The sequence below is a fragment of the Pteropus vampyrus genome, unplaced genomic scaffold, assembly GCF_000151845.1.
Source record: "Pteropus vampyrus isolate Shadow unplaced genomic scaffold, Pvam_2.0 Scaffold260, whole genome shotgun sequence".
In the NCBI taxonomy this organism is placed as follows: Eukaryota; Metazoa; Chordata; class Mammalia; order Chiroptera; family Pteropodidae; genus Pteropus; species Pteropus vampyrus.
Window position 1 is genome coordinate 213,869 of NW_011889041.1, and position 13,383 is coordinate 227,251.

General features: G+C 39.0%; 1 protein-coding gene across 1 annotated transcript; it reads right to left on the minus strand.

The window, feature by feature from the left end:
• Positions 1 to 228: 228 nt before the first annotated feature.
• Positions 229 to 12,232, minus strand: BAG2 (BCL2 associated athanogene 2). Its single transcript, XM_011374999.2, has 3 exons — positions 11,765 to 12,232; positions 3,850 to 3,959; positions 229 to 1,627 (listed from the first exon to the last, which is right to left on the minus strand). Exons 1-3 carry the CDS (start codon positions 11,875 to 11,877, stop codon positions 1,215 to 1,217), a joined length of 636 nt encoding a protein of 211 aa, XP_011373301.1. The 5' UTR covers positions 11,878 to 12,232; the 3' UTR covers positions 229 to 1,214.
• Between the last annotated feature and the right edge of the window lie 1,151 nt (positions 12,233 to 13,383).

Genomic DNA, 13,383 nt, shown 5'->3' on the forward strand with positions numbered 1-13,383 from the left:
AGTGTAAAAGAATAATAAAAACTGAGTTTGATATATTCATTTGCAGTAGTATTTGGGAAAATTGAGGGTTTTGTGTATCAATAACTAATAATAAATAAAAGTACTCTATAGTTGCTTCATTTATCACAGATAAAAGAATACACTAGTCAACCTTATTGGTAAACAAAACACAAACTAAAAGTGTTTCATATCTGATGTTAGAAAAAATAAAGCTCAATGCTGGAAAGCTTTCAGTGAAATAGCTACATTTTAATTATTGAAGACAACTCATACAAAAAAAACCGTAAATATGTCAGGACATGAAAATGTATATACCCTTGACCCAGTAAATTTCACTGCTGAGAATTTATACAAAGAAAATCAAAAAAGAAAGAAAAAGCTCTATGTACATAAATGGTACATATGCAGTAATAGCAACAAATTGGAAACCTAAGTGTCCAGTAGGGGGAATGGGTAAGTCAGAGATTTTTAAGTTGACAATTAAGCACACTTTATAGCAGCATTTAATTTTTTTTTTTTTTAAAAAGGCAAGTTACAACATATTTACATAATGATTAAAATTTTAGAGAAATGATGCATCTGGAAAAAGATATGTAGTTGACAGTGTTAAAATCAGATGTGAATTTTGTCATGTTTTCATGTATATGAAGAAATACAGTATGAGATGCATAAATCTTTTAAGTTCAGATAATTTGATACAGATGTCTTAAACTGCTGAATGAGAAGATGTTGAGAAAGGTTCTTATCGTATGATTCCTTTTATTCCTCTAAGCACACTGCTTAGCCAGCACTAGATGTGAAGTGTGTGCTGCTGCTTAAGGTAAAGAATTTCTGGGCAACCACATGCCCCACATGCCCACGTGTCTCCACACCAGACAAAGCCCAGGAAAGAACAGTGATACTTTTTTTACCCCCTAGCTGAGCACTTACTTGCCCCTACATACAAAGTATTCATCCACAGAATAGTAAAAAACATGTAGATTAGGTGCTAGATCCTAGTACAAGACAAGAATTCAATCTAAAAATCTCTAGAAAGATAAAATATTTCTACTTTTGTTATACACAAAACTGATGACACTGGAATATTTTCATCATCTGAAACAACTTTCAGTATCAAATGAGTGGTTATGCCTAACATAAAGAACTAGTTACCACCTAAAATAGTATTTTATCATTTTTATGCCATTATTTCTAAGTGCTCTCAGGTTTGAAAACTAATTAAATCTGCTTTCAGCATTTTGTTGCAGAGTTTTGCAACCAGCTCCTTTAGAATGCTCTAACAGCTTGATGGCCTTGTCAGAATTTTCAATATTTCTAAGCAGAGTCTCTAATCTTCTCTTAATTTTCTTCTGATCTTCCAATGCACAGCCAATTACTATGGATTGAAACTTCTGATCAACTGGCCCAGGTGGCACCTCAGACGAGCATGCACTGTAGAGCGACATTAGGTGACTCCTGGCATTTCCCACATCATCCAGAAACTTACTGACCACCTCATCAATAATCCTGGTGGCATGCTCTAGGGACTCTTGCTGCTGAGGGTTTCTAATAGTTTCTACTGAAACTTCAACAGTGAGGGTTCGTCCCATCAAACGGTTTGCAGTTATATTTAATTCTTCTCTTTCTCCTAAACATAAAAAGTTTGAAATATCAATCAATATGATACATAAACTTACCTATGTTGAAAGGGTTCAGAACAGGCCTCTCCAAGATGTGCCACTCTGGCATGTGAATTATTTTGAGCTGAAGGCGATTTAGAACTGTGCGCTCACAAAAACTTTTGTCTCTCCCTTAAAGAATTTAAGTTAGGGGTCTTGCTTATAACAAGAGTGGTTACCAGAGAAGCTTTTTAAGACCTATCCATAGGGCAGAGCAAACTTCGAATTACTGAACATCCGCTCTTATCCTACAAATCTCCCTCCTCGAGGCCCTCTGAAGCCCCAGGTGCCTTACCTCATTCCGTAGCTCACACTGTCACATATACCTCATTTTTCCAATCTGCTTCTACCTTTCTTTCAAGTATGTGGGGTTACCACATGTACGTGTGTAATTAAATTTGGTTATTTTCCTCATTAATCTGTCTCATGTCAATTTAATTATTAGACCAGCCGAAAGAATCTAGAAAGGTAGAGAAAATTCCTTCCCTAACAGTGTCAAGAACACTAAGGTATTCATTTGTGGCTAAGTCTGTTTTCTGTAATCACCCCTGCTATGAATTTTTTAAGGGTAAGAGTTAAAACTATAGCATATGAAATGAACTGATGAAATGTACTGGATTACAGAGAGGCTGTAGAATACTTTTCCCTGAAAGTCTTCATACATGGGAGACCAGATGACTTCCTTAGTTGTAAGTTTGCAAAAGTTTGTGCAGTTATGCATAATTAACACAGAATGAGCAGTGAGCATAACCAGAGTTCTGTGCTGCTTAGATGTTCTGGATCTCTCTATAAGGATGCGCACGTGGGGAGGAAAAATAATTTTCCCTCTATCTGAGTTCTTATCTGAGAACCCTTGTAATAAGAGACAGATTAACAAGAAAAAAAAACATTTATTAACATGTATTTCTCACATATATGTGAGAAACTGAGTAACTCTAAGATGGCCCAAACCACTGCCTTAAATACTATCTTCAGCTAAAGACAAAAGAAAGACGTTGGGGAGAGAGGGAAGCCAGTTACAGGAGGTTGCCAGGAAAAGCACAGTAAACAAGGGTAAGATTTACCATCCTCTTCGTGGTATAGAGAGGGAGACACGCAAATGTAAATTTATAAATGTAATACCCTTACAAAAAAATAACTTCTGCTCTGTTTTCAGAGCTGCTCCTGTGTCTGCAGTTTCTCAAAAATAATCAGCCCAAAACGATCCTTATGCCAGAGAGGGATATTTTGGGGTGGCATATTCTGCATGTTTATCAGACTACAATGCCCCCAATTTTGGCTGAGAAAACATAGTCATGATAGTGGAAGAAAAACTGGCCTCGAAAATTAGGCATTGACTTCACTCCCTCCAAACAAATTTAAGATGGCCAGTGCTCTAAGTCTTGACCAGCACTAAAAGGCAATGATGGGGAAAAGGGCTCTGTCAACATTTCATTATTTATTTACATGAACAATTCAGCAATCTATTTGTTCTGTTCTGCAACCTCCTTCCTAATTTATCTTTGGCCAGGATGGTGAAGAGACAGACTAGATCTTGACCCTGTGTAACAGTTTGGGTGTGGAGTTAGACTGCACACTTACCACACCAGCTACCTGGCCCACTAGTTTGTCCTATAATGCACCAAAGCAGCTAAATTAAAAAGTCCACTGCCAATGAAAGAAAATCACATGACCTGTTCCTCCATAGGCAGTCTTGCTTTTTGCAGGAAAATGATAGCACATTTTTCCATTAATGGGGTTTTACTGGGTCTATAATTTATTTTCTCTGCATTTTCTCCCCTTCATCTAAGTTACACATCAATTCATCTCTTGTCTTTACTTCTCTGCTTCCAATCTCTCACCTTTTCCCTCTGCTTTTACATCTTCTACATTCTAGGAACTTCTAAAGAACTGAGGTTAGAATGTGAACCTGAGGTCAAATGCTTGGTCTTATTGCTTGGGGTCAGCTCTTCCGCCAAAGTAGCTTGAAGGCCTTTTTCTATCACTTCCAGCCCCGACCTCGGCATGGAGTACAATCTCTGGGTCAGTGGCTCTTGTAATAAACTGACAGCTGCAGCTTCTGCCTGCTGCCAACATTAACGGCTAAAACTTAGCGTACTCATGCCACAAGTCAAGGAAAAATTGCGCCACACTTATAAACCCCTTAAAGGAGCATAAACGGGAAGTCCCCATCTGTGGAAACAGCTCTCACCGTCGCTGATCTGCCTCATGTCCTGGCTATTTTGGATACTGTGAATCATTTCCAGGAGGATTTCTTTCTCTTGCTCGACAGCAGTTGCTGCTTCTCTCAAAGCTTCCACCCTATATAAATTGGGAAAACACGACAGTTACTATATGGAAAATTAGTTTTCCTCATCTTCCTATCAGTGCATCCAACTCAGGTTTAAAAGATCATTAGTAAAACTTTTCAAGAAGTCTTTATTCCTTTTTATTTTGTATTCTTCCATTTTTCTATTCTTTTTAATCCACTTAACCGGCACCCATTTTCCTCCTGGCTCATAGGGCAATTATTCTATTTACTGTTTGTCTGTTTGTTCTTTCGAAGTATGTATTTGTATATTCATCTATTTTCAATTTTTTTATATTTCACTTTGTTTCTTTTTTCACTTAGCATTATTTTATTAAGAACCACGCACGTTCCTATGTGAGCATCTAATCAGTAGCTCCTAATTGGTGCCTAAGACTCCACATGTATACCCACCTGAGTTGACCTCCACTATTCTCCCAGTGGAGACATTCACCTTGTCCCCCAGCTATTCATCGCCACAAATAACACTTCAACGAACACACGTCCCCTTATGGACCTGAATGAGAATCTCCGCAGGATATATCTCAGGGCAGAAGTACTATGACAAAGAGTATGTGGACCCTCAATTTGACTCAGTACTAGGATTTCTCTCTAGAATGGCCATACCAGGCCATACTCCTGGAAGCAAAGCATAGGAGTCCCTGTGTCCCCACATTCCTACCAATACTCAGCATGTTCCAATTTTCTAACTACTTGTTGCCAGTCTAATGAGTGTACAGTGATATGTCAGTACTTAATTTGCAATTATTTTATTAATTTGAACATCTCTGCATCCTTGTTAGCTTGTTCATATATCTTGTCCAATAGCTTTTGCCTATTTTGTTTTTTCTTTTTAAACAGGTTACTGCCCTTTTGTTGATTTGCATACTCAAGGTACGAATCCCTTGTTGGTTACAGACAATGCAACCATCTTCTCCCATCCTATCATATATAAACTTTGGGATACCCTTCACTGAACAGAGATCCTTACTTCGAAGTGATCAAATTCATCTTTCCTTGGTTTAGTTTGCTTTATGGCTTTATGCTTTATGAAATTTTGTTTCAGGGTTTTACCCATCCCTAGGTCATATTTGCCTACACGTCCTCTTAACTCTATAATGTTTTACCTTTCTCATATTTACATCTTAATCCATCTAGAATCCACCCTTGTATGTAGTTAGGTAAGGATTTTATTTTTCTCCAAATAGTGAATATTTTCCCTAGCATTATCCACCAAAACTCTATCTTTCCCCCAATGATTTGTAGATTGTCTACCTCTGAAATCTCTATTCCTTCCATTTATTTGAATGTTCTTACACCAACACCCACTTTAAAACAATAGCACCAGCCTTGTAACATTGCCTTAATATTCAGTAGGAACGGCCCTCTAATCATCTTTAAAGATAACTTAGCTATTTAGACTTTTATTCCTCCATATAAACGCTAGAGTAAGTTTTGGGGGTTTTCAAAACACTGGAGTAAATGTGACATCTTTATAATACTGTCATTCCATGCAAGGGCATGATATGCCTCCATTTATTCAGATCCTCTTCTGTATTTATCAGAGTTTTGAAGTGTGCTCTAGATACTTCGTGGATATTGTTGCCATTTTGAACAATATATTTTAATGATATTTTCCAGGTGGTTATTGCTGGTTAGAGAAATGCTGTTTTTCTAGGTTTATCTTGTAACTAGCAACCATGATTTACACTTACATGGTTTGCCTTTTGAATTCTATTGGTTCTTCTAGATTGATGATCATAAAATGATAGTTGTTATCTTTTCTTTTTCAATGCTATTAGCTCCAATTTTTCTTTCTTTATAGGACTGACTAAAGTCCTCTGGTCCTGTATCATACAGTAGTGGTAAGAGAGGGCACCTCTGTCTTTTCCCGAATTTAAAGGGAATGCCTCTGTAAGTTTTTGGTATAAAGCCCTGATCGAACTATAGAAGTCATACCTTCCCCAACTCCCCCAACTCTACACACTCATGTAGTTATTACACATACACATGAACATACCCAGTCACTAAGGAACTAGGCTGTGGAATCCTGAGAGAAGAAGAAAAAAAAATCCTGTATATTTAAAGTGTTCTGTTTCCAAGGCACTCTCTTGCTATATATTACACCACAACTAAATAAATTGACAACTTTTCCAAAATAAATAGTGACAGATCTATCCCCAGTATTCAGATGGTCTTAGAAACACAACATCATAGAAGATCTAATCCTGATTGCTGCCTTAAGTGGGCACAAAAGGAACAACTTCACCAATGTGTTAGCACGCGTCCATTCCACATAAGGATCCTCCCTCCTCACCCCAACCACACATATATGCCTCTTCTCCAACAGTCACCCACCTGTTATACCCCAAAATAGCACTGATAGGCAGTAAAGTCACAGGGTCTCTTTATTCATCAAGATACTAAATATATGTTGCAACCGCTCTGTTTATAAGAGCCAGTAAAAGCAAAGAGCTGGTAAGAATCTAATGTGACAAATGTGGCTAGAAAACACAATAAAAAATAATAATCTATATAAGGATAATAATACAGTATCAGGCCCTTTTCCAGGACCATTCATTATGTACTTAAACATTTTACATTAGGAAACTCTCCAACAGATAAAATAGGGCCCAGGACATACAAAAGAGATTGAGTTGGTACTAATATTAATATTTATGCTAAAAACATAAACCATGACTCTAGTATTTAAATGACACAGATGAACCATGTAACTGGTAAATGAGAAGATGCTGAAAGAAGAGATTAATTTTTCAACACTTGAGTTTGTATTCCAATGTAAGATGATAAAGAACTGAACGTTATTCTAAAAAGGAAGTCTTCCTTTACAACAATGTTACAACAGTAAGTTCATGGAGTTGTTAACAACAACAACAACAACAACAACAAAATGGTTTAAAAAGACACTAGGAAAAATGTAACTGGTCATATTAAGAAGTATTTTGTCATTAAATGAGACCAAATACAGAGGAAACTAGATGAAACTTTTACATTTTTTTTCCACGAGGCTAGAAATTGATAGGGCATTTTCCCTGTGAAAAACAGATTTCATCTTTTACAGAACTTCTTACATATGTTTTTAGTATACCTTTTTCATTTAGCAAAAGTAAAGTGTCATTCCTCAGAACCAAAGTTTTGTTTTGTTTTGTTTTGTTTTTTTGGCATTCTTGACTTTTCATTTGCTATTCCTTCTTCTGCAACACTCTTTATCCCTGACTCTTGTCTACTAAGTGATCTTTTTTCAAAACCCAATCCTGTTGGCAGGAACTGTTTCCTTAACAACTTCCCCCTCCTCTCCCTTGAGGCAATCAATGTCTCCCTTGGCACTGTACTCATGTCTAGTGTATGGACTACACCATATTTAAAAAAAAAAAAATTATTAAAGCTGAACCTAGATCTCTATTCAGCTTGTTTAAGTAGTGTCAATACTGTTTACCAGCTATTGGTATCCTTAAATTTAACTCATATATAATCTTTTCATCTATAACCTTTCCATTAATTCTAGAAAATTCTTAGCCATTTTATCTTCAAATATTCCCTGTCCTCCATTCCATTATTTTTTCTGGAACTCTGGATAGACAAGTGTTGGACCATCTCACTTTATCCTTCACGTTTTTTAACACAATTTGACAACACTTCCCTTGGCGGACAGGAGCAGTTCTGTTTTCACTAACAGATCCTGGAAGCAGTTACAAGTCCAAATTGGGAAAGAACTTATCCTCACATCAACGCTGGCCCGGGCTATGCTCCTGGAAAACTCTCTCCATGAAATCACAACCAAACTGGCTTTTACAAAAATAAATCGTAGTCAGAATATTTCTATGAGGACAAAATTGAAGCACAGTCATCCTCAGCTAGTCCTCAGGTCTTCGGCACCTCACAGATCTCTGCAGCCTAGCTCCCAAAAGAGACTGAAGAGAGACCCAACAGCAATTTCACCAGATTGTGGCTACTACTTCTTCAGTTAATATAGTGTACAGTGGAAACTGAAATGTCTTTTCAGTCAGGCTGTTCAAACTAGTGCCATCACTCATTAGCTGTATGACCTTAAACAGTTGCTTAAACTCCCCTCGCCTCAATGTTCCTTATCTATGAAACAGGGATAACGAGATGGTGGCTGTGACTGAATGAAGTAAAACATGTAAAAAATTTAACACAGTGACTGACAACATCTAAAAAAATTACCTATGTTAATATGTGTATTGTGCCCAGAACTGGTACAGGCAAACATTAGCTTCATGTATTTATTATGTATATACCATTATGAACTCAGACTTATAAATAACAAGAACCTGTGATTTCATAAAAAGGAGGAGAACTGGCAAATGCTCATATCATGGATTTATTTGAAAGAAATAATTTCTAAAACAGGTTCTTAAAGTCATACTCCTGTCTCTTATTCAGTACTCTTGTATCAGAAGACAACAATGATCACCTGTATTTTAGGCAATGTAAGATTTCAAAGGGTTTTCCTAATCATAACCAAAATATTAAATTATATTCACTACTGAGACACATTGGTGTAAAAGTGGGGCTGATGTTTAGTTAGTATTGGCAGCTACTTATCAGTAGTATGGCCTTAGGCAAGCCACCTGGTCCCTTAGAACCTCAGTTCCCACATTTCTAAAAGAGATAATATCTGCCTTCCTCCTACCTCAAATGACAATGTTTATGAAAAGTGTTCTTTTAAATTATAGGCTGTTATACTATATTAATTATGATACCATCTTGTTTTATGACTCCTGGGACATTGGCACACCCTAAGAAACTTTAAACAACGGGAAACTTTCAGCCAGACAAATGATCCATATCACCCACCTGTCTCAACTCTTTATTCCCTGGCTGCTACGTAAGCCATTGCAAATGGCTGATAAGAGTGGAAGGAGCCACAATAAGATCAGTTTGGGGAAATTTGTGAACAGCCAATCTCTCATGCTGTCATTTGCCCCTGTACCATTCTCCACATCCTGTATCTCCACAATCCACATTCATTACCATCCAGAGCCTTCTAGGAGCCATTCAATACCTGGCACAGAGCGGGTGTTCAATATTTATTGAATTAAACACCAATTTAAATGGAATTTTCACCTCTTTCAGTAAAATTATATATATGTCTATATACTAGTTCCACATTTTGAAATATGACACACTTAAGAAAATTCCGTAATAAAGTAGTAAGCTCTATAGCCAACCTTCCTGGGGTCTAGCTATGTGACCCTGAACAAGTCATTTAACTTCCTAAGCCTCATTTTTTCATCAGGAAAATGGAGGTAATAATAACTTCCAGAAAGGCATGGGCTTGGCATATAGTCAGTTCTCATTAAATGAATAATTGTTAGCATGAATTATTTATAAATTACAATAACTTTTTAAAAAAATAAAAATAAGCAAGGTGTCTTAAGCCACTGATGAATGCAAAAATCAGACACCATTTAGAATTGGTAATGAAAACCAGAAGATAAAGAAATCACCTTTTTAGGAGGAATCAAAAAAAGGAAGGCCAGTGTTATGGTAAAATGTGAGAAACAAATGGAATTTCTTTAACAGTTTGCAGAATGCTACCAAACATCTTAAAGCATTTTAAACATCATGTACACCAGTTCGACCTCCGGGTCATAGAGCATTTAGCATAATTCTGTTTTCAGTGTCACATGGAAAAAGTTTCTACCACAAATGACAAAATAAGAACTGGTGAGGAATTGAAAATGTAAGCGTCTAAGTATAAACTCAACCTAATATACTGTTTTGTTAGTAGTCCTTAATATGAAATTAAACCATTAGAGCAAAATTATATATGAATGTTTTCTTTTAAAAATTGCTCTTCTAGGCATTATTCTAGTTTTTAACAGTGTAGTGCTCTGTGACCATGCCCATGTGGTTTCAAATAAACTTAAATGGACGAACATCGCATTTTTCTCTATTTTTACTTACCTTCTGAAACAGATCCTTAGTTTCCAGTCAATATTACTTTTTTTAAAGAAAGAAAGCTTACAACAGTCTAATATTACAAGAAAAGTCCTTAAAATGAACAACTGGACACATATTAATCAGTCTTTCCACCTCAGCTCAATGGCTAATTAAGTTATAAATTTAATCACTTGTATATAGTAATCATAATTCATTTATATTAATCAATATTAGAATATAATACCCAAAACCAGAGGCTTTTAGTGATCAGTATTTGACTGCTTTTATATCCCCCTCCCCCGCCTCCCCACACACACAGGCATTAATTCAAGTTTGAGGACAATGACTCAGCTTGAAGATGGGCAACACCCTCATTCCTTTAAGGAAAAAAAATCCTTAAAATCCTTTCTGTTTAAGGGAGCGAAACTCTTGAAATGGTTGAGAACGTGCCCTCAAAGTTCTAAAAACATGGGGAGATGTGTGAGTTACTTGTTATGCTGCTATATAAAAAGAAATATTATTTTTCAGAGGGACATTAAATAGCTGAGGACACTGATCTCTAGAGGTTGATGTAAAAATGTTAGTGTTAAAAGTAATGAGGAAGCATTATTTTCCTCTCCTTCTGCTTGTCTCATTTTGAGCAGAACCCCAGAATGTGGTTTTGGCTCAGGTTTCTCTAACAGTTCCCATCCACGAAATCATTGTGGATGGAGTTCTCATATTCTGTCTCCTTTCTTGGGTTAGTAATACTAATAAATGCCTCATTTGCTAAGATACACTGTGGTTATTAATGCACTTCATTGGAAAAGAGACACTTCTTGTTTTGGTATATTTATCGAGGGAGGTAAAGACATAATGCAATGCTTCTTAAAATTTTTGGTTCATGTACTCCTTTGCTCACCCAGAACCTGGTGAAAATTATGGGAAAAAATTCTGCGTAGTGTCAGGGGGTTGAGGGGGTGCCTTATTAAGATTTTTAACTGCACCTGCACACAATTTACACGGTGACTTCAGTGGCACGAACGTTTAAAGGAAGTACATAAAAGTTTTCATACACTGCTAAAGGAAAAAATATTTCCAAAATTTAATATAATTTACAAATTCTATACAAGCCTACCACTATATTAATTACTTAATAAAATCGTAATCAGTTAAGATGGAAAAACTGTCACTACCTTATGCTTTCAGGCCAGTGACCAGCATTTTCAAGGTATCGGCAGTGTCTTCTATGGAAGGAGGTACACAAATATTGAGAGACTAACTAACGTTAGAGCTGAATACAGTACGCGGGGGTTAGGGGGAAAACGGAAGTTGCAGTGTCTTTATTCCACAAAGTATCCACCTACCGCTCAACCAGCAGCTCCTCATTTGTCCTACTCCTCTCTAGTCCTTGCTCTCAGGATTCCTGGATTTTTACATTTCTTCCTCTGAAGTGTTTTGGAGCAAAGAAACTGTCCATGAACACCTGGGACCGCTAAACTGCTACTTCTCTTAAAAGTGCATAATAGGAAAAGACCAAGTTAAAAACATTTGGGAAGACCATATAGCCGCACGCAGAAGCTTCTCGAAGTTCTGTTAGACTGGGAGTGTCACAGTCCCTAATCTCAAATGACGTCACTTAACTTTTATTTTCTGATTTTTCTCCTCTCTCAAACGCTCAGGTCTGTCAATGTTCATGTGGCCGCCAAGAGCGCGCTCACAGGTTTTGCTTAAGTCGAATGTGTTTCCTCTCGGGCAAGGAGAGAGAAAACCACCAGGAAACACCAAACTGCACCATCTCCATCAGAAACAAGTCTCCAGCGAGCAGCTTACCTTGCTGCAGCCGGTCCGGGGGCTGTGCCCCCGCCGCCCCGCCGCGCGCGGCCTCGGCCCCGACCCCGCCGCCGCTCACCTGAGCTCCAGCTGGTCCAGGCTCTCCAGCAGGCGGCTGGAGCGGTCGGCCATGGAGGACGAGCGGCAGAAGCGCCCCTCGTTGGCTTTCGCATTGATCTTCGCCTGAGCCATCTGAGCCTCTAAGGCGGGGCAGCCAAGAGGTCACCGGCCTCTCCGGCGGTGGGGACTGGAGGGCTCCCCCGGCCGCAGGCGTCGCGGTCACCGCGCGGGGCGCCCGCCTCCCTCTGACGCCCGCGGGGAGGAGGGGGGCGGCCCGGGAGGACGGCGGCACCGCTGCTGCCGCGTGGCCAAACAAGGACAGGCGCGCCGCCCGCGGGGCTCTGGGGCTGCGGGGCCCGGTGGGACAGCTGCCGCGGCTGCCGGAGAGCGCTCGCTGGTCACAGGGGATCGAAGATAGGCCCTTAGGGCCGGGAGGCCCGAGGAGCAAAGTCAGGCGGAGTCTGAGACGCCTGGGGGGACCCACGTAGAAGCGGGAGGCCCTAACGCGATCCGCGGATCCTTCCGCTCTGCGGATCCAGGAACCGAGACCCCTGCGGAGACTCACGGGACCCTTCTCTCCCCCCACCCCCACCCCCCCACCCCCACTCCGCCACGCGAAGCCCCGAGTCTCCGTGCAGCCCCAAAGTAACCAACTCCCACACGCGAAGGAATCGAAGGGTAGGCTGTGGGTAATGTATTACTACTATACGATGGCTTCGCCTTAGTTTCTCCCAGCCCCCATAATTCACAGCAAAAACAAAAACGTTTAAGTCCATGGATATATGGAGAAAAGGTCCCTTTGTGGAACAGATGGGATTTAAGTACAGCTCTTAAGCAAAATATATTTACCCGACCTGCCCTGTTGTTACTACTTTCCTGAGATGAGAATAATGATAGCCTGGATAACACCACTGCAGGCTACCCTATCTCTTTCCAGCTGCAGGAGGAAGCAAGGTGAATTTGCTTCATTTTCACCTATTGTAATGAAGAAATTTTTAATGAGTTTTTTCCTATTAAAAAATGATTCCTGTTGTAATTTCAGTGAAATAATTAGTATTAAGGCCATTTCACACCTAATTTATGTAATTCTGTTAAGAATGAAAAGATGCAGTAGGCCACTAGGTCAGATACTAATAAAGGTCAGTAGAAGTGGAGTAGGGCTGGGAGTACAAAGATTTATCTACTTAAAACTTTTGATTTGCCCCCATCTCATCATAGCTGTATGCTTCATTGCAAGGATGAGAGTGTACAGGACACATAAAATGATTGAAAGTTTAAAGCTCAGTCAACCTTTAATCTGAAATCAAAGCCATTTAAATACTTGAACAGAGAGAGGTAAGGCTCTTAAACCCAGATCCCAATTCCCTCTAAACTCAGTCTGAACACTGATGAACCACTGGTGTAGGGGATTACTGGACCTCAAATATATTTTGTCATATCATGACACATACTTGGAATTGAAGGCATTTCATGAATGGTTTAAAAGTCTATCAAGCAATTTAAAAATCATCCTGGACTTTTTTTCCCCTTACATACTAGATCCATTCCATAAGTAAATCCCGTCAGCTCTACCTTCAGAATTTATCCAAATTCGTTTCCCCAATTCGCTGCCACCACTCTGGTCCAAGCCACCATCAA